This window comes from Podarcis cretensis, assembly GCF_951804945.1.
Source record: "Podarcis cretensis genome assembly, chromosome: 13".
Lineage (NCBI taxonomy): Eukaryota > Metazoa > Chordata > Lepidosauria > Squamata > Lacertidae > Podarcis > Podarcis cretensis.
In genome coordinates this window covers 8890965-8910191 of record NC_137182.1, presented here as the reverse complement: position 1 = coordinate 8910191, position 19227 = coordinate 8890965, and the positions used below count along the sequence as shown (strand labels likewise).

Below are 19227 nucleotides of genomic sequence, written 5' to 3'. Positions count from 1 at the left end.
GTCGGCGGTTCGAATCCCTGCGGCGGGGTGCGCTCCCGCTGCTCGGTCCCAGCGCCTGCCAACCTAGCAGTTCGAAAGCACCTCCGGGTGCAAGTAGATAAATAGGGACCGCTTACCAGCGGGAAGGTAAACGGCGTTTCCGTGTGCGACTCTGGCTCGCCAGATGCAGCTTGTCACGCTGGCCACGTGACCCGGAAGTGTCTCCGGACAGCGCTGGCCCCTGGCCTCTTGAGTGAGATGGGCGCACAACCCCAGAGTCTGTCAAGACTGGCCCGTACGGGCAGGGGTACCTTTACCTTTACCTTTATACTTGTTTGGTTAGTACAACAAGCAAATATTCAGTTTCCTGTTCTTCTTTAAACAATCACGTGTTCACTTACTGAGAATGTAAATATATCGAACAAATGATGTTAAAAGAAGGACAGGAAGCTGAGTATTTGCTTGTTGTACAGACCAAACAAATGCAACACAGGAGTTCTGCCCTAGCCTTTTCCTCAGAGACTAGTTTTGTATATGCAGGGATTCATTCACAAACCCACACTTGGTGGAAGCATTCAAACGTTTTTTCTACCCCTACTACAACAGTCCATAAGGTAGGCCAGGATTATTAATTCCATAGTGCAAATTGTGGGGAAAGATTGAGAGTTAGAGAAGAGAAGCTTGACTCCTCAGGCTGATTAGTGAGTCAGTGGCTGAGGTGAAAATAGGACCGGAAGCACAATTTGGGTAGGCTTGTGGTGGCATACAGGAAACCAAGATGGAAAAAACCTGCTATTGGATATATTCAAGATTGTAAAAAGGCAATGTATTTTAAGGACATGCATTGTGGTTATATCGGTGTATGTATCAACATTATCCACATTTTGCAGGGGGGGCGGACTCGATGACCCTTGTGGTTCCTTCCAACTCTACAATTCTATGACTAAGTAAACACCCCCAAACTTTAAAAAAAAATAAAAATTGAAGAGATTTGTGCATTTGGTGTGCATAACTTAGGTCCATGGCACCGTTATATAGCAATAATCTGTGACAGTGAATAGTTTGGGGTGATAAGTGATCCTGAGCAATCAGGGCCAGATTTAGGTTTGATGAGGCCCTGAGCTACTGGGGGTAATGGGGCCCTTTATACGTCCAGCTGTCCTTTGTCAACAACAAATTGCCGCTGCTTTTTGTGTTGAATATATGCTATGTGGCAATTTCTGGACCTAATAGGTATCTAAAGCCATCTGCACATGCAGAATGTAGGCACCCTATACAGTGGTACCTCTGGATGCGAACGGGATCCATTCTGGAGCCCCGTTCACACCCAGAAGCGAACACGACCTGCGTCCGTGCATCTGCGGGTCATGATTCGTCAGTTCTGTGCATGCGCGTGACATCATTTTGACACTGCGCATGCGCGAGCTGCAAAACCCGGAAGTAACACGTTCCATTACTTCTGGGTCGCCACAGCCCGCAACCCGAAATTACTTATCCCGAAGCTATTTCAACCCGAGGTATTACTGTATATAGAAATGAGCAAACCAGTGATATTTTAGGGAGCAGGCTAGCAGGCGGGGCCCATTGCTTACATTATAGGAGCCTACGCAGCACAAAATACTGTTGCTGTACGTAGGTTTTATTTTATTTGGGTTTTTTAATCTTATATTTTGGAAATGTACATCCAGTTTTTTTCCTTTAATTTTTTTGGGAGCCCCCAAGAGAGTGGGGCCCTAAGCTATAGCTTGTTTAGCTTATACGTAAATCCGGCTCTGTGGGCAATAATGACATATGACCTAAATGCGACCCACCTAAATGTGAATGCCTTCTGTGGGAGCGGCAGGCCATATATCTAAGTGCCAGACTTTCCCACTGAGCACCTAAACATAGAGAGTGGACGATGCTTTCCCTACAATGACAAAGGGGCAGGAATGTCAGGATTCCTGCCGGAAGGATGATTAGCTATGTGTACCAATCAGCTGCCGGTAACATCTGGAAAATCTGGAAAACATGCTCCTTAGGTGGAGCTGAGTCAAGGGAAGGAGTCAGTGACAAACAAAAAACTTTCTCATTTCCTAATCATTCGAATTCTCTGAGGTTAACAATGGTTGTCTCCTCTAATTCCTACTCGAGTGGCGCATGTTGCATATGTGAGGACCAAACGAGACATGCTATCAAATGTGTCTCTGCCCTTGATGGACAGGGTTGTTGCTTTTAAGAAACGGAAACATAGCTGGGAGGTTGGAAGCTGATACTTATTGGAGCATAAAAAGCATTTCTTTCACTGCTGCAGTCCTGAGTGAGGAAAAAAACCTTCTCTGAAAGTGGCATTTTCTTCTGGAGAAATCCAGTGGATTTCCCAAAAAGAAAAGACCAGCTCCACAGAACAGATATATCCCTCAGGGCTGCAGCAGGGGGGGGTGAAAGGTTTAAATCACCACCACCGTGCTTTTGGTGCTCCAATAATTATATTCCCCCTCCCGACGCTGATTTTATTTGCATTTTTAAAGGCAGCACAAATATGTTTAATGTCACAGGTAAAGGTAAAGGTAAAGGTACCCCTGCCCGTACGGGCCAGTCTTGACAGACTCTGGGGTTGTGCGCCCATCTCACTTAAGAGGCCAGGGGCCAGCGCTGTCCGGAGACACTTCCGGGTCACGTGGCCAGCGTGACATCGCTGCTCTGGCGAGCCAGAGCCGCACACGGAAACGCCGTTTACCTTCCCGCTGGTAAGCGGTCCCTATTTATCTACTTGCACCCGGAGGTGCTTTCGAACTGCTAGGTTGGCAGGCGCTGGGACCGAGCAGCGGGAGCGCACCCCGCCGCAGGGATTCGAACCGCCGACCTTTCGATCGGCAAGTCCTAGGCGCTGAGGCTTTAACCCACAGCGCCACCTGCGTCCCTAATGTCACAGGTACTCTTGCTATAAATCTTCTTGACCTGGATAATTATTTCATTATCACCTGAGATCCTTCTCTCAAGGAGTAGAGAGAATGTTGTGAAACTAGACCTTATAAGCTCAGTCCTGTGCATGTGTACTGGGAATTATTATTGTCCCTGTCTCCAGTTGGGCTCACTCCCATTTAAGCATGCATATAGCCTTCATCTCTCTCAGATCTTGCATTAGATGAAACTCCCAAGTCCTGTTTCTCTAAGGGCTGGTTTGCAAATGGCAATAGGGCGTGCTAGATTTTTCAATTTTCAATTTCCCAAAATATGAGGGGTGCTAAAAAGTTGGAACGACTTAGGAATTCAGAAGAGATTTTGGTTACATTAATATAACTTAGTTTTGCTTGTTTAGTAAAATGTGTGTAAAATTGCACAGAAAAAAATTATAAATGCAGTTGTACCTTATTATTATTATTATTGTTATTAAGCATTACCTGACATTTTCAGAAGGTAAAATCAAAATCCTTTGGTTTTCCGAAAGCAGTTTGTGGGCTTCTTCATCATAAAACTAAACTTGCCCAATCATGAAAGTTTTGAATTCAGCACTCGCAAAAACATATTTTTAAGGCCTGTCACTGAAGAAATTAGCAAAATTTAAGTTTCAGCCCTTAAACGCACCCCAAAATTTAAGTTGCACACCCTAGTATGGCAGCTCATCACTTGTTTTCAGTAGTCTTAGACAAGTTTGGTCAATACTTTATAGAGACTTGAGCCAGCAGTCTCCCTGTGTGTTGGTGTTCTGGCCATGATTCGCCACTCCCACAAGATAGCCGACTGCATGGTGCCTACATGCATACAGTCTTTCATGCACAGGTAACAACTCACATGGTTGATTTCCCCGATAAAATCCTGGTAATGTCCTGCAAGAAGGAGCTGGCCAGTTGTGTGCACGTATGTCGATCTCTTTTGTCGACCAATGTCATTCGTGCCCTGTGTACAGAATTGAGTTAGTGGAATAATATAGGTAAAGGTAAAGGGACCCCTGACCATTAGGTCCAGTTGTGGCTGACTCTGGGGTTGTGGCGCTCATCTCGCTTTTCTGACCAAGGGAGCCAGCGTACAGCTTCCGGGTCATGTGGCCAGCATGACTAAGCCGCTTCTGGCGAAGCAGAGCAGTGCACGGAAATGCCGTTTACCTTCCTGCCAGAGTGGTACCTATTTATCCACTTGCACTTTGACGTGCTTTTGAACTGCTAGGTTGGCAGGAGCAGGGACCGAGCAACAGGAGCTCACCCCGTCGCGGGGATTCGAACCACCGACCTTCAGATCGGCAAGTCCTAGGCTCTGTGGTTTAACCCACAGCACCACCCATGTCCCTAGTGGAATAATATAGAGCAGAGTAAATAATATAAATAAAATGCAAATGTTAAAGAAGGGTGCGTCTTCTTGTTGGACGTTACCAGGATTTGAAGGGTGACCAGGTGACAAAGAGGACAGGACACCCACACTTTTAATAGTTGTGTACAAGAGAAAATTTGAGCAGTTGTAGCTTGTAGTCATTACGGGCCAATTCAGACAAGGCTTCAGAGGCCCAATTTGGGTCTAACATGGAGCCAGCATGCCCACCATGACTGTTTGCTTATTCAATGTTTTTTGGGGGTGGTCCCAAATCTTTGACATTAGCAGGGAGTGGGTGTAATTCCATTTCTTCAGCAGCATGAGCCACTTTAAACATTTTCGCATTCCACCGAAGGATCAGTTTCCCGAAGTCCTATGAGCTGCACCACAGATATATAACAGCTTTATTATATTGGCAGTTTTATTTTCCGTCTTTCCCCTCATGATCCCTAGGCACAGCATTCACATATTTCACAGCTAAAGCACATTGGGTCAACATCTTCACCATCAGTTATTATTTGTACCCTGCCCATCTGACAGTTTTGGGTGGCTATCAAGTTATCAAGCTATCCCTCTGATCCCAAGGTCTTCTTCCTGGTCAGCCAGCCCCTGTTCCGACCCCATGAGAAGATATGTGAAATTAGAATGTTTTGCACTTGCTTACATTGAATTGCATTTGCCGGTTTTTTTATTGTTTAGTTATTTCATCAAATTTATATGCCTCCGGATTGCGTGTGTGTGTGTGTGGGAACCCTCAAAGTACTTTACTGCTCATTCATCCAGCTTGGGGAGACACCTCCCTGCTCTGACCCTGAACTTACAAACAGGTGGAGCTCTGACAAACCTCATTTTAGTAATTCAATCATAGGTTAATATTAAAGGCTATCTCTTCCTTCTCCAGTTTTCCCAACACAGTTTTGAATCCTAACCTATGCACCACCTTATGATATCAAAAGATAGATGTAACCATTAAAGCAACAGAGAGCTCATAGTAAGGTTATAAGAAAATATTTTCTCCCTGGTTTGCTGATACTATGCCAAGACAGATTTATATATCTCTTAGCTTCACAAACCTCAAAAGCAAGCTTTCATATTTAAACTGCTTTATGTTTAAACTCTTTGAGTTGTCACTTCAAAAGAGCACAGTACGTCTATTAACTTTTTTAATTAAAATTTTTAAAAAATCACCAGGAAACTCTGTGATCCAGTTCCCAAGGAGAACAGAACTGCATTTTAATGAATAAGGAACAACTAGATGATATTATCTCTACCATCCCATTACAGTAGTCTTCTCAGATGCTACTTTTGAGAAGGAATTCAGAATGACTCATTTCCCCGTCTGCGTTATTAACATTCCACGGTTATTTGGAAGAAACATTATTACTACCACTAATGAGGTTGTGGTGTTGTGTTTGTGAAGTTAGACTTCGTTCAGTCAGATAATGCCACACTGTACAGATACAACCTATCTATTTGGAATGGGACCCATCAGAAGCCAATTAAGTCTATGACCTAGATGAGCACTTGGGTAACCAGCACTTAAAATCCAATTAAATTTAAATTAATAAATGAACAGCACCAATTGTACTCATGATATCAGACACTTGTTGCATTACACTAGGTTTTTGTAGTTCCATACTGACTTACAATGGCCACTTCCTCATAGCTCCGGATATGGGGCTGCTGTCAATTCCCTATAAAGTTGAGGGTGGAGGAGCTTCAAGGCCAGTTTGCACAGCTGAGAAGGAGAACTCACCTCCATCTCTGGTTTTCTGCCCCAAATGCACTGTTTTAAAACTTGGTTGTTCTCTCGGCAAGAATTATTGCAGGTCATTGAGTCCCATCAGGAGCAGGTGTGTGGGGAGAGAGAGAGAGAGAGAGAGAGAATGAATTAATGAATGAACTAAAAAAAAAGCTTGTTGGGAAGTTACAGGTTGGTGGGAGTGTGATTCAACTCCCTATTCTTACCCCTGTTGCACTTTAAACCACCACCATGGCTATATAGGAAGTCAGTAGCAGACCTGAAGCATCATGGCTGGTGGGGGAGACGGCTTTCCTCACATACCTAAATAGGGTTGTATTTTGCGTTTACTGTTGCCACACAGAAAAAAAAAATTGAGTTGCAGTTTTCTCCCTGAGAAAGCACTAATCACCTACTGAAAAACAAAGCACCTACTTGGGACTTTTATTTGACTAGGAAATACTTTTAATAGAACCAAAATACTTGCATTGCCGTGTAGCAAACTTAACTGACTTATACAAGAGTGACAGTACTGGCACAAAAATCTGTGTAAGTTAATTGTATTTGCCACACCTCGAATAAAGCTGCAGTTCTTGTTGCGCTGCTTTGAAAAGGATATGTTAAGATTAGAAGAAGAACAAACAAAGGCAATTAAAATTACGAGGGCATGAAAAGTCTTCTTCATCTTGGATAGAAAGAAGACATGAAAGAGAGTGATAAAGTAATTGCGTGTGTCAGAGAATTTGAACAGGAAACTAATTTTGGAGCAGCAAGTATAAAACAACTGATTAATACTTTCCTAAAATGATCAAAAGAATGCACTCTGCAGACTTGGGGAAGTCTTGGGCAAGCAGAGGTGGTGATGGGCAACATGACTGATGGTTTTTTTAACACAACACAGAGCCTAGGACTTGCCGATCAGAAGGTCAGCAGTTTGAATCCCTGTGATGGGATTGCTCGGTCCCAGCTCCTGCCAACCTAGCAGTTCAAAAGCACGTCAAAATGCAAGTAGATAAATAGGTACCACTCCAGCAGGAAGGTAAACGGCGTTTCCATGCGCTGCTCTGGTTCGCCAGAAGCAGCTTAGTCATGCTGGCCACATGAGCCAGAAGCTGTATGCCGGCTCCCTCGGCCAATAAAGTGAGATGAGCACCGCAACCCCAGAGTCGGTCACGACTGGACCTAATGGTCAGGGGTCCCTTTACTTTTTACACAAATTCTTAAAAGAGCCTCTTGGCTGGTCTTTTAATGTGTAAAGGAGGTTATTTTAATCTGTTTCTGTATTTTAACTTTTGTGTCTTTTGAAGCAGGGTTGTAAATTCTTCTTGATTTTACTGTTTTACATTTTGTAAACCACTTTGATTATTATTTTTTACAATCAAGTGGTTTATAATTTTTTTGAAATGAAATGAAATAATGAATGAATGGTCACTAAATTGTTAACTACTTGGAACCCCAGGGATGACAGGGGATAAGGTTCTCTTTTTGTATCATGTGCCATTCTGAATTTCCTCAAACGCCCACAATAACTGATCAGGGGACTGTGATGCTGTTGCTCTCTTGCTCTCCCTGAACATGCGAGAGCAAAAAGTGTGCAGGGGTTATGTTTGTGTATGCTGCTTTACCGCCCCGCTCCCTGCATACACCAACCCATTTCGCTCCATTCCTGACTTCTGTGTGTTTAGCTCAGAGGTCGACAAATTCCCATCATCTGCCTCTGAGTTGTGACCTCCCTCAAACCACTGTTGTAAATCTATACTGGCTTCCTCTTCCTCCTCCCTGGAGGGGTCAAGATAGGGCGGCGGTCTCCACCATTCCTCCTCTGCCCAGTCCCTGACAGTCACTCTCTCCTGGTCTGATGTACCTCACACAGGATTTCATGGCTTCCATGGGGCTGACCCAACATGTCATTAACCCAGGGCATGCAGGACAAACTCTTGATTTGGATTTCTCTTGCCATGGCCAGAAAACTTCCTGTTTAACTTTAGACTTTCCACAGCTCTCCTTCCCTGCACGGGTGGGGGAACTATTAAAATGGTCCGCCCTTGGAGTGTAATGAGTCCTCTGGTGAACTTGCTGCTGTGATGCTCCTGTCAAATACCTAGTTGCTCTATGGATATGAAGATGACCCAAGTGATGGATATGCTGCAGTGCAATGGTTAGAAAGGAGATGAAGACTGGTGACGAGTTCAATTAAGTGCGTTAAGAGGTGAGCTCATTATGGAGCCTACTCAATGGAAATGCTGGTATCAAAGAGGGATTTATTTTCACCATTGCGCCTTCTCATTGTCAGCTGTCCTGACAACAGTCCATGGCCTTGTGCAATTTGGCCTGGGGAGAGATGCTGTGGAATGTTTGGTAAATTTGCTCCCAATTGCCATGATCTGGACTCTCTGCAGTTTAATTAGTGGAGGTGCTCAGATGCCTATCAGGTCCAGTTTTTATGGATGTTTTAAAGGTATTCTGAGGGTGGGGACAAGATCTTTGGTTACATCCAGCCGACCATCAATATGCTTGAGCGTCCTTGTCCACTGTGGCTTGTTACTCTAATGAAGAGGTGATGTCTGGCCAAGTCTAGGATCCATTTCAATATGATTTCAAGATCAATTTTGGGCCTGCCATTGCCTTGATCACTCTGTGACATTGGATCTGTCAACAGGAAGACAGAACGGGTGAATCCTTATTTATTATTTTCAACTTCTTGGAAGCTTTTGATGCCATCGGTCATAGTATCTTTCTGAAGAGGGTACCTGAGTAGTTTTCCCCACCTCTTGCAAAGACTGGCTGGGGAAACCCAACCAGATGGGTGGGGTATAAATAATAATAATAATAATAATAATAATAATAATAATGTTTCCAATATTCTCCCTATTGACTTCTAGAGAGATGGTCCTGCAATTGTGTCAGAGTAGAATGGTGCTGAGCCCTAAAGAAAAACAAATGTCACAATTATTAGGGAAATATAAAAAAGAGAGGGGGGGAATGCAGCCCCGTCTGGAAAGCAGCGAAGTGGCTCAGAAAGCGAAAAAATCGCCTTTGCATGCGGTTATGTGACAGGACATATATATAGGTGGCATCCTGGTTCATCTATGGGTTCATCCACACACAGTGCTTTCTAAGCCCAAGTCTAGAAAAGTCTGAGCACTTTTCCAACTTCCTTCACTTTCCCCAGGAAAATCCACTCTTTGATGCTGAATCAGAACAAACAGCAATTTGGGTTTTCTGCTGATTGCAGAAAGCGTTAAAGAATGGAGAGTGGAACTGTGGATGGGCGCAAGAAAGCTACCTCAGCAGCATCCTTGTGTGGTGTCGCTCGGCCGAGGAGAGGGGCAGAGAATTGACTCTCTTCTCCAGGCCAGGCTTGACCCAGGGGTAGAGCTGTGTGGTTCCGCCCTCCAAAAAAAGTGTCGCCCGGTGTGGTCAGCCGCCCTGCCCCCTAGCTATGCTAGTGGGGTTTTCACAGGGAAAGTGGAGGGGCAAATAAAATAAAATAAAATAAAATAGTACTCGGGTAAAGACTGGAAAAGTGCAAAGCTGTGCCTAGAAAGTGTGGAGGAAAATGAGTGTGGATGATCCCTATGTTGATAGGGATGCTGTGCAATTTGAGATGAAACCAAGATGATGAACTGCTGTGGTATGTGATAAGAATACATTGAGAAGACACCTGGGATTACTCACCAGCAATTTATCTCAGCACCTCAGCTACCAAGCAAGTCGTGTCTCCATCTAACATTCCAAAGCCTTGAGCCGCTGCTCAGGTGGCCATTAAACCATAGTAACAGCAATAACATTTCTGTACCAGAAACTGCATTGCCTCACTGTTAGGAGTCTTACAGCACACTGTTAAGTAGGGAAGCGCTATTATCTCCTTTCTGCAGACCAGGACATCCTGGGAATTTGCAGTGGGAGGAGGAAACTGAATCTTTGTCAAAAGCAGGGGTGCAGCTGCCCCCCATCAAGTAAATCAATAAAGATAATTAACTAACTGAGGTTCTGCACCACCATCCTCAAGATAAATCCTGGCTACGCCCATGGTCAAAAGACTTGGCAGTCATTAAAAAAAACAACAGATTCAACATTAAGGTTGTATTCTCTCTAGAACATAAGTTCCACTGAACTTATGGTAGAACTTGCTTCCAAGTAAACACGCGTAGGATTGTGCTCTTAAGTCTTCCCTTGATATTAAATTTTTCTTTAACCGTCTCATGATAATTAATACCAGAAATGCAAACTTTGTACAACAAGATGGAGTAAGCCTACATGCACACCACCTTGAACTCGTATAAAGCAGGATAAATATAAAAAGTCATCGAAAAGTAATAAAACTGCACAGGAAATATTTTCATTTTCATATGGGACATAAGGCTACATTTCAGTTATAAAGTGTTTGGAGAGTTTTGTAATTCAAGTCTACTAAATTTATAGATTATATGAATTGGTTGTTGTTATTTGCATTTGTTAAATCACTTTATACAGAAGTTGCAAAGCAAGTTAACTGGATAAAAGACAAATAAAACTGGACATGTCTAAAATACGGGCAGGCTTCTTCTTATTTATTGTTTGTGTTTAGAAAACAAATGGCAAGATGCTATGAATGAAAATGCATTCTTAGGAAGTGGTAGAACATTTGCAAAAGACTTTTTGGACACAGATTACGCAAGAAGACATTCCAGTCCAGCAAAGAGAATTTCAGTTCTGGAGAACTGGGCTCAAACGCTGTCTGAGATGGATAGCTTTGTGCAGGGGTCAGCAAACTTATTCAGCAGGGGGCCAGTCCATTGTCCCTCAGACCTTGTGGGGGGGCCAGACTATATTTTGAAGAAGAAAGAAAAGAATGAATTCCTATGCCCCGCAAATAATCCAGAGATGCATTCTACTCATGTAAAAACATGCTGATTCCCGGACCATCTGTGGGCCAGATTTAGAAGGTGATTGGGCCAGATCCGGCCCCTGGGCCTTAGTTTGCCTACCCATGGCTTTGAGGCTAGTGGGTCATTTACAGAGCAATCTTAACCCTCACATTTGCTGGCTGGAAAGAGCTAGGATGGGGTGGAGATGCCTTTCTGTAGGAAGAGAAGATCTTCATCAGCTTGGGGTGCATTTGCCAGAGAGGCCCTTGCTATACCTGTGAAAAGTTCTATGGGCACCAATTTAGCATTAATAGTATTTTTGTTGACAGCAACCAGTCAGCCCTGAAATGGGGCGTTCTGGGGATGGAGCAGAGGCAACCTAAAACACCTTCATTCTTCTGTAAATCTCCAGGATCAGGCTCATCAGCTATACTCGCATCAACTATACCCCACCAAAATTGATTTTACAAAATGGAAATCGGCTTGGGGGTGGGGTGGGGGAGAGAAATCAGTTTTATTCCCCTACCTCCCAGCTGGGCCACTGTGAGATGGCACTCCTCTCTCAGATGTTACAGTAAAAATGGGCCTCTCTCTCTCTGGAATGTCTGGCTTAGGCGGGTAGAAGATAAGAGCAAAGTTGAATGGGTGTTATTGTAACCCAGACAGGGGGAGACTGAAAGGGAGGAGGCGAACTGAAAAGGAGGAGGGTAACACAAGAAACAAAGCCCCATCTTATTGCTATTAGTGTAAATCACATGTTTTATGTGCAAACACGTGTCCATGCATTCTAAGGGGTATAAAAAGTGGGCGCACCCTTACTGGGGTGTGCAGGTTGCGAGCTTATCGCTCTGTACCTTTGTTCTGCATATATGCATTTCAAATAAAACCCTGTTAATAACCTGCAAGGACGTTTTGCTGCTTTGTGTGAGTCTGTGCTCCGGGGACCCAATAGCAGATATGGAACAGGTCCAACAGCACCACTCTGGAAGCAGTGGACAATCCACTTTTTCACTCCTTTTCAACCCATCCAATTCAGGAATGCTCAGCCCAGTTGCAAGCCTACACACTCACAATGGGAGAAAGCTCCGTCCAATTCACGACTTCTGGGTAGGCAGGCATAGGGTTGCACAGTTTAAATACTGAAATCACGTGAGAAATGTAGCCTTCCTAAAATTACTTCTTAATAGTGCTTGGGGTTCTGAGAAACAAATGAAGACGAACTAGGCAGCTGTTTGTGACGCAAGCTCTTGCTTTGTGCTACTGCAGCTGAACTGGAGCCAGGGGCAGGTATGATTCAGCTGAGCGAAAACGGTTTTTTCTGCATTACAGAGGACCATAGCTGTCAACCGTCCCTTATTTTGGCGGGAAAGTCCCTTATCCCAGTGCTGTGTCCTGCTGCTGTCCCTTATTGATGATGTCCCTTAAATTTCCCGGGTTTCAAAGTAAGCAGCTCCTCTCCCTCCCTCCCTGCCGGCCAGGGAGGAGGGAGGCTCCAACTGTGTTGCTTGGCTGCGTTGCTCACCCAATAAGGAGTCTAAGAATGACTGGGGGTGGAGTTTGCATGCCTTGTGCCAATCAAATCATCGGCGTTGCCTGGGAACTTGCCTTTGCTCAGCGCTTCCCAGCGGAGAGGTGACAGTGGTTTTCCTTGCTGCATCCCCTTTGCTGGGTTGCTGCGCTGTGGGAACCACCGCTTGAGGTTTCGTTTGGCTGCTGGCTGGGCTTTCTGCCTTTGGCTCGGAGGGGCTCAGAAGTTGAACATACCTGTGCCTGGAAAATTCCTTATTTTGGCTGCTGATCCCTTATTTTTGAGGCTGCTGGTCCCTTATTTTCAAATCTGTAAGTTGACAGCTATGCCGAGGATATCTCTGCAATGTGGCGCTGCAGAACTAGTATGAGGTGTTCCTCGGATGACCCTAAGTTCTCTTTGCTAAAAGAACACTTTTGCTTTCTCCCAACAGATGTACGAGACATTTCACAATTCCATTTTAAGGCCTAAATATAGAGGCTCACGGCTTGTCAAAGTGAGGTATGTAAAACCACGGTCCAAAGGCATGGCAAAAATCTTCCCTCCTCTGCATTGCAGGGGAATGGAGTGATCGATCCTCAGGGCCTCTTCCAATTCTACAATTCTGTGATTCTCCTGTGACTCAGCCAGCAGGTGGATTTGCCTGTGTGTGTGTGTGTGTGTGTGTGTGTGTAACTAACTAATGGATGGGGATGGGGGATGCATCAAGCCTTCATCAGTGGGGCAGCCAGCGAATATGCAGAGCCAGTGTGGTGTAGTGGTTAAGAGCGGTAGTCTCGTTATCTGGGGAACCGGGTTCGCTTCCCCGCTCCTCCACATGCAGCTGCTGGGTGACCTTGGGCCAGTCACACTTATTTGAAGTCTCTCAGCCCCACTCACCTCACAGAGTGTTTGTTGTGGAGGAGGAAGGGAAAGGAGAATGTTAACCCCTTTGAGACTCCTTTGGGTAGTGATAAAGCGGGGTATCAAATCCAAACTCTTCCTCTTCTTCTTCTAAGTTGGTTGCCTGGATTCCACCAAGCTGCTCCTGATACAGTTCTCTACAACACTTAGCAGAATGGTACAGGTGACCACAGTATGTTGGGGCAAGGTAGCTCATTCCAGCGTCCTTTTCATCTGTATTGGCTCTCTGAATCGTACAGATGCGTGGTAGAAAGGTTATAAACTGCTCATCTGGATCCACTTTGAATGACATCTTTCTGCATGATCCCACATCAGCAGGGCCTTAGATGTCTCTGCACTGTAACAACTGTCAGCTTTAGGTACCTTTGGAAATTATTTGCCTTGGAAATGAAATGACTTAACTTGCGTTAGTGTACCAGACTGGAAAGCTTACTCTCCTTTTTGCAATAATTTGTAGAAGACCGCTTCACAAGTCTTTGGGGGTCATCAGTAAAACAAGGCAGGACGGCTAAATCCACAAACCACATGTAATGCCGGTGAGTGCAATAACAAAGAGCTTCACCGTCACACCTAGTTTGACACTGAAGCCACCTAGCAGGTTGATAACATAGGTGATATTTCATCTGGGGAATTTACCCTATGCCTCCTCCCTGTTCAACCCATATGAACCTAATCATTGCAACCTCTCCTCTTGACATATTATTCCTGAGAGGTACCTAGTTTTTCCAGTTTGTGCTGTAACACAGATGAACATTTTTAATTTCCAAGACCGGAGTATTTCCATATTTTCCCAAAGCTGCTAGTTGGGCAGTGGGCAGTTCCTTTTGACAGTAGTTTGAAATGTGTTAAAACCTTTCAGATATTTGTTCGGTGTAAACATGTCCTTGTGACCCTCGACAGCCTCACTCCTGTCCCTTTTAAATTTATCCCAGGGATTTGAACTTGTAATGCCAGTAATGGTATTTGTACAGTGGACGCTCGGGTTGCGAATGTGATCCATGCAGGAGGCACGTTCACAACCGCAGCCCTGCCCGCGTCTGTGCACACGCGGGTCACAATTCGGCGTTTCTGCACATGCTCGCGGGTTGCGATCTAGCGCTTCTACGCATGCGTGAGTGCTGAAACCTGGAAGTAACCTGTTCCAGTACTTCCGGGTTCAGTGCGGTGCGCAACCCAAAAACACCCAACCTGAGCCATCTGTAACCCTAGGTATGACTGTATTCTATGGTATTGTCCTATCTGAAGGTAGCAAATATGTGCTATATAGACTTGGTGGCCAGGAGACTAAGACTAGCCCAAGCTAGCATATTCTTAAGAATGTAGTTAAATGTGCATTGCATTCTAGATCATGAATCTGGGCACTGTATTTTAATTGGCAGCTCTTTGATTAAAATCAGTTTTATTCTCAGATGTTTATAAACTCCCGAGTTCCTTACACTGGCAGCATAATTCCCCAGGACCCTCCCCGCACCTCCAATCCACTGAACGTATACCAGGAAGGCACAGCTGTGTAGCTTTCCTCGTTCCGTCTTTTCAAAGCAGCAGCCTAGCGGGCATTGGCAGAGCACTTTCCATAAGCCCTTAATAGCTATATTTGACAGGTCATTTCTGTGTCACCCGCAGGTGACACAGTCCTGGATTGAAATGCGTAGATTTCATTTGCATTAACACATTAAGGGCTTTGACTGTGGCAGGTGAAGAAAGCAATGGCTGAACGCTCCCTCCCCATGGACTGCACAGGATCAACTTAACTATGGTTGCCAGCTTTGAGAAGGGGAGGGTGTCTGGCTGTACTTCTTCAGCAGGCTGTGCCCCCCCCCATTTATTTGTCTTCCTGTGAGTTTATGACACTGTTCCTCAATTAGTATTTTTTTTAAAAAAATAGGCCTTCCCTTCGAAATCAATTCCACCTTCTGTGATTCTGCAACAACGAACGTTCACTCTGTACTCACATTGATTGCTTGTCGGGCGTTTATAATTTCCTGTTAATCGTTCAGCACTCTCGGGTGAATTTCCCTGCTACTTCCATAACAGCCAAAAGTCTTTTTTTAAAGGATGTTTTTAAAAGGTGTCGTTGCAACACCTTAGGGCGACAGAGCACTTTAATCCACTTTAATTGTACAAGCCTAGATTTACCAGCTGTTGCTCGAGTCTGCAGCGTGCAGCTATGTGAGGTCATCTGTAGACTGACAAATGAATAGTGGGGATTATTTTAGCTTTCTCTTTCACTTGATGACAGTACCGTTCTAGCAGCACTGGCCATTTACCTAAAGCAGCGATGGGCAGTTTCTGGTTTCCACCCAATCTTTGCCTGCCAGGGGGTCCAAACTGACCCATGAGGCCATTTTCCTCAAGCCATGCCCACCTGTCCATCAGGGAGACATCAGCTGATGCACAGGAGGGAGGGGTTCAAACCTGGTGGAATCTTCCTTCACCTGTGCAAAGTGGTCAGCAGAACTGCACTCTTTGCTCACCAGCTGGAGGCTTAAAGAACAGCACAGGTCTGTTTGGAAAAAGGCATTCAAACAGCCATGCACTACGCTTTGAAGTCCCAACTGCTGGAGCGTCAAAGGGCAGCATCCCTTGATGCCACCAGGACATCAAGGGATTTGACAGGTGGGTGGACCCGCCCACCCACCTGTCAAGTTTGGCCCTCCACCTGGGGTGGGGAGATAAGGATCTGGTCCGCCAGCCATAAAAGGTTCCTCGCTCCTGATCTGAAGAAAAGGAAGGAATGACGAAGCACTTTCCATCGGCTAATGCTTGCAATATTTCAATATTTCTATATGGTCTGAAGCTCAACATCAAAAAAATGAAGATCTTGGCCACTGGTCCCATCACCTCCTGGCAAATAGAAGGGGAAGAAATGGAGGCAGTGAGAGATTTTACTTTCTTGGGCTCCATGATCACTGCAGATGGTGACAGCAGTCACGAAATTAAAAGACGCCTGCTTCTTGGGAGAAAAGCAGTGACAAACCTAGACAGCATCTTAAAAAGCAGAGACATCACCTTGCCGACAAAGGTCCGTATAGTTCAAGCTATGGTTTTCCCAGTAGTGATGTATGGAAGTGAGAGCTGGACCATAAAGAAGGCTGATCGCCGAAGAATGGGTGATTTTGAATTATGGTGCTGGAGGAGACTCTTGAGAGCCCCATGGACTGCAAGAAGATCAAACCTCTCCATTCTGAAGGAAATCAGCCCTGAGTGCTCACTGGAAGGACAGATCGTGAAGCTGAGGCTCCAATACTTTGGCCACCTCATGAGAGGAGAAGACTCCCTGGAAAAGACCCTGATGTTGGGAAAGATGGAGGGCACAAGGAGAAGAGGACGACAGAGGACGAGATGGTTGGACAGTGTTCTCGAAGCTACAAACATGAGTCTGACCAAACTGCGGGAGGCAGTGAAAGACAGAAGTGCCTGGCGTGCTCTGGTCCATGGGGTCATGAAGAGTCAGACATAACTAAACGACTAAACAACAACAATGCTTGCAAAGTTCAGGTGAAGGAAAGGAGGGGTGAAGAGAAAGAGAAAGAGAAAGAGAAAGAGAAAGAGAAAGAGAAAGAGAAAGAGAAAGAGAAAGAGAAAGAGAAAGAAAACTTTAATGTTTTGCTTGCCTGCTCGCTGATCATTCCTAGTGTCCCTACATTTGCGGCCTAAAACACACACTTTGGGAAGCAAAATGTTACAACTTTTGCTTGTGCACACTGGTTCTGTCTATTTGAAAGACCAGGAAGGAAAGGAAAAGGAGCAGCTTTACTCTAAACCTTGCTGCCTTTTGAATTTGTAAGAAATTGAATGCAATTTAGAAGGTATCTTCAAGAGGTTGTTGACCCTGTTCTTCCCAGTCGTTTGCCTAATAATCCAGCTGCTCTTCCCTCTGAGATGCAAAGGATACCTTCTTGTGGCTTGAGCGCATCAAATGTATCATTGGTGCAGATTTCTGATGGTGTGTGAGTGGTTTCTTCGCATCAATTCATATAGCTATTATTAAGGTGAAAGAACTGCAGTTAATTTTACCCTCAGGATCGCTGCCATATGAAAAGAGTTTCCCCGGGACAAAATACCCAAGCACTGCATCCTGAAATCATACTAAAAAACCAGTTCTTCAGGATGCAGAAACTCACAGTGTTATCTTCTTGGAGGAACTTTCACAAGATCATTTTACAACATTTGTCTAGGGAGATCATTGTATGGTGACTCAACTCAATAATGGTTGGATTGGGACAGAACTAGAATTTATAAGCAACACTCCACACCTGCATACAGAGTCCTTAGTTTGTAACATTTAGCACAACACACCTTGTGTCCTGGTGTCACCACACTGGGTGGTTCATCAAGTCTCACAGTGACCGGCCAGATGGTTATGGCCAGTGCTCCCCCCACCCTAAAAAAATGTTTGGGGTACTTTACTTTTGACTCAAGAAAATCACCATTTTATAATTCAAATAGGGAAAAATAAATACATACCTTGGTTACAGATGCTTCAGGTTGTGTTTTTTCCAGGTTATGGACGCGCCAAAACCCGGAAGTATCGGAACGGGTTACTTCCGGGTTTTGGTGGTCGCACATGCGCAGAAGTGCTAAATCGCGCTTTGTGCATGCGCAGAAGTGCCGCATCACAACCCACGTGTGCGCAGATGCAGCTCTGTGGGTTGCGAACACGCCTCCCGCACAGACCACGTTCGCAACCCGAGCGTCCACTGTACAGTAAATGGTCAAAAGTATGAAAATTCACAAAAGGTTTAGGGGTATGTGTCCCCCTGCGTCCCCCCAGAAAAAAGCACTGGTTATGGGACACCAAAAAGCAGGGCCAGAGCTCAAAAGCACTCTCCCTTCCTGTGGTCTCCAGAAAGTGGTATTCAGGAGCATTGCTGTGGAAGCAGAGCAGAGCCATTGATAATCTCCTCTGTTTGTCCAGTCCTGTTTTAAAGCCATCTAAGTTGGTGGCCACCACTGTCTCCCAGGGAAACAAGTTCCATAGTTTAACTATGTGGTGTGTAACCATTGATAGCCTCCATGAATTTGTCAAATCCCCTTCTGAGATCAACACTACATCTTTATAGCAAACGCCATCATTTATGCGCTGCGTGAAGTACTTTCTCTTGACTGAATCTTCCAACATTCAACGTCATTGAATGACTTGGGGCTCTTATGATGAGAGAGGGAGGAAAACTCCTCTCTCTCCACACACACAAACGGACACACACCCTCAAATACGAGGCATAATTTTATATACCTCTGTGTCATATACCTTACTGTTTTTCCTAAGCTGAAAAGCCTCAAATGTTGCAAGCTTTCCTCCTAGGGGATCGCTCCAGCCCCTGTATCATTTTGTCTGCCCTTTCTTGCACCTTTTTCAGCTCTATGGTATCCTTTTTGAGGTGCAGCAATAAGAGCTAGACATAATATTCCAAGCACATGTGTGTCTCTTAACAGTTTAAACGTTGCATTTTCTCCCAAAGAATTCTAGGAACTGTAGTTTGGTGAAAATGCTAACAGTTCTCTTAGAGATTCTTAACCCCTCACTGGATTACCGTATTTTTCGCTCTATAAGACGCACCAGACCACAAGACGCACGTAGTTTTTTGAGGAGGAAAACAAGGGAAAAAATATTCCGAATCTCAGAAGCCAGAACAGCAAGAGGGATCGCTGCACAGTGAAAGCAGCAATCCCTCTTGCAGTTCTGGCTTCTGTGATAGCTGCGCAGCCTGCATTCACTCCATAAGACACACACACATTTCCCCTTACTTTTTAGGAGGGAAAAAGTGAGTCTTATAGAGCAAAGAATACAGTAGTTTCTTAATGTTCCCAGGGAATGACCATTAAAACAGTTTAAGCCTGTACTGTTGGTATGCTTTTAGGCCATTTTCAGGCAACATTTCTTTAAGTGCAGTAGTACCTCAGGTTACATACGCTTCAGGTTACAGACTCCGCTAACT

At 44.8% G+C, this 19227-nt stretch overlaps 1 protein-coding gene across 1 annotated transcript in view; it reads left to right on the top strand.

The window, feature by feature from the left end:
- Window positions 1-19227, top strand: part of LOC307200385 (transmembrane protease serine 11B-like protein) — a 63831-nt gene that overhangs the window by 19188 nt on the left and 25416 nt on the right. Inside the window, exon 4 of the mRNA XM_079948928.1 lies at window positions 12819-12886. Within this exon, the coding sequence (XP_079805054.1) occupies window positions 12819-12886 (68 nt within the window). The remainder of the gene's footprint in view (window positions 1-12818; window positions 12887-19227) is intronic.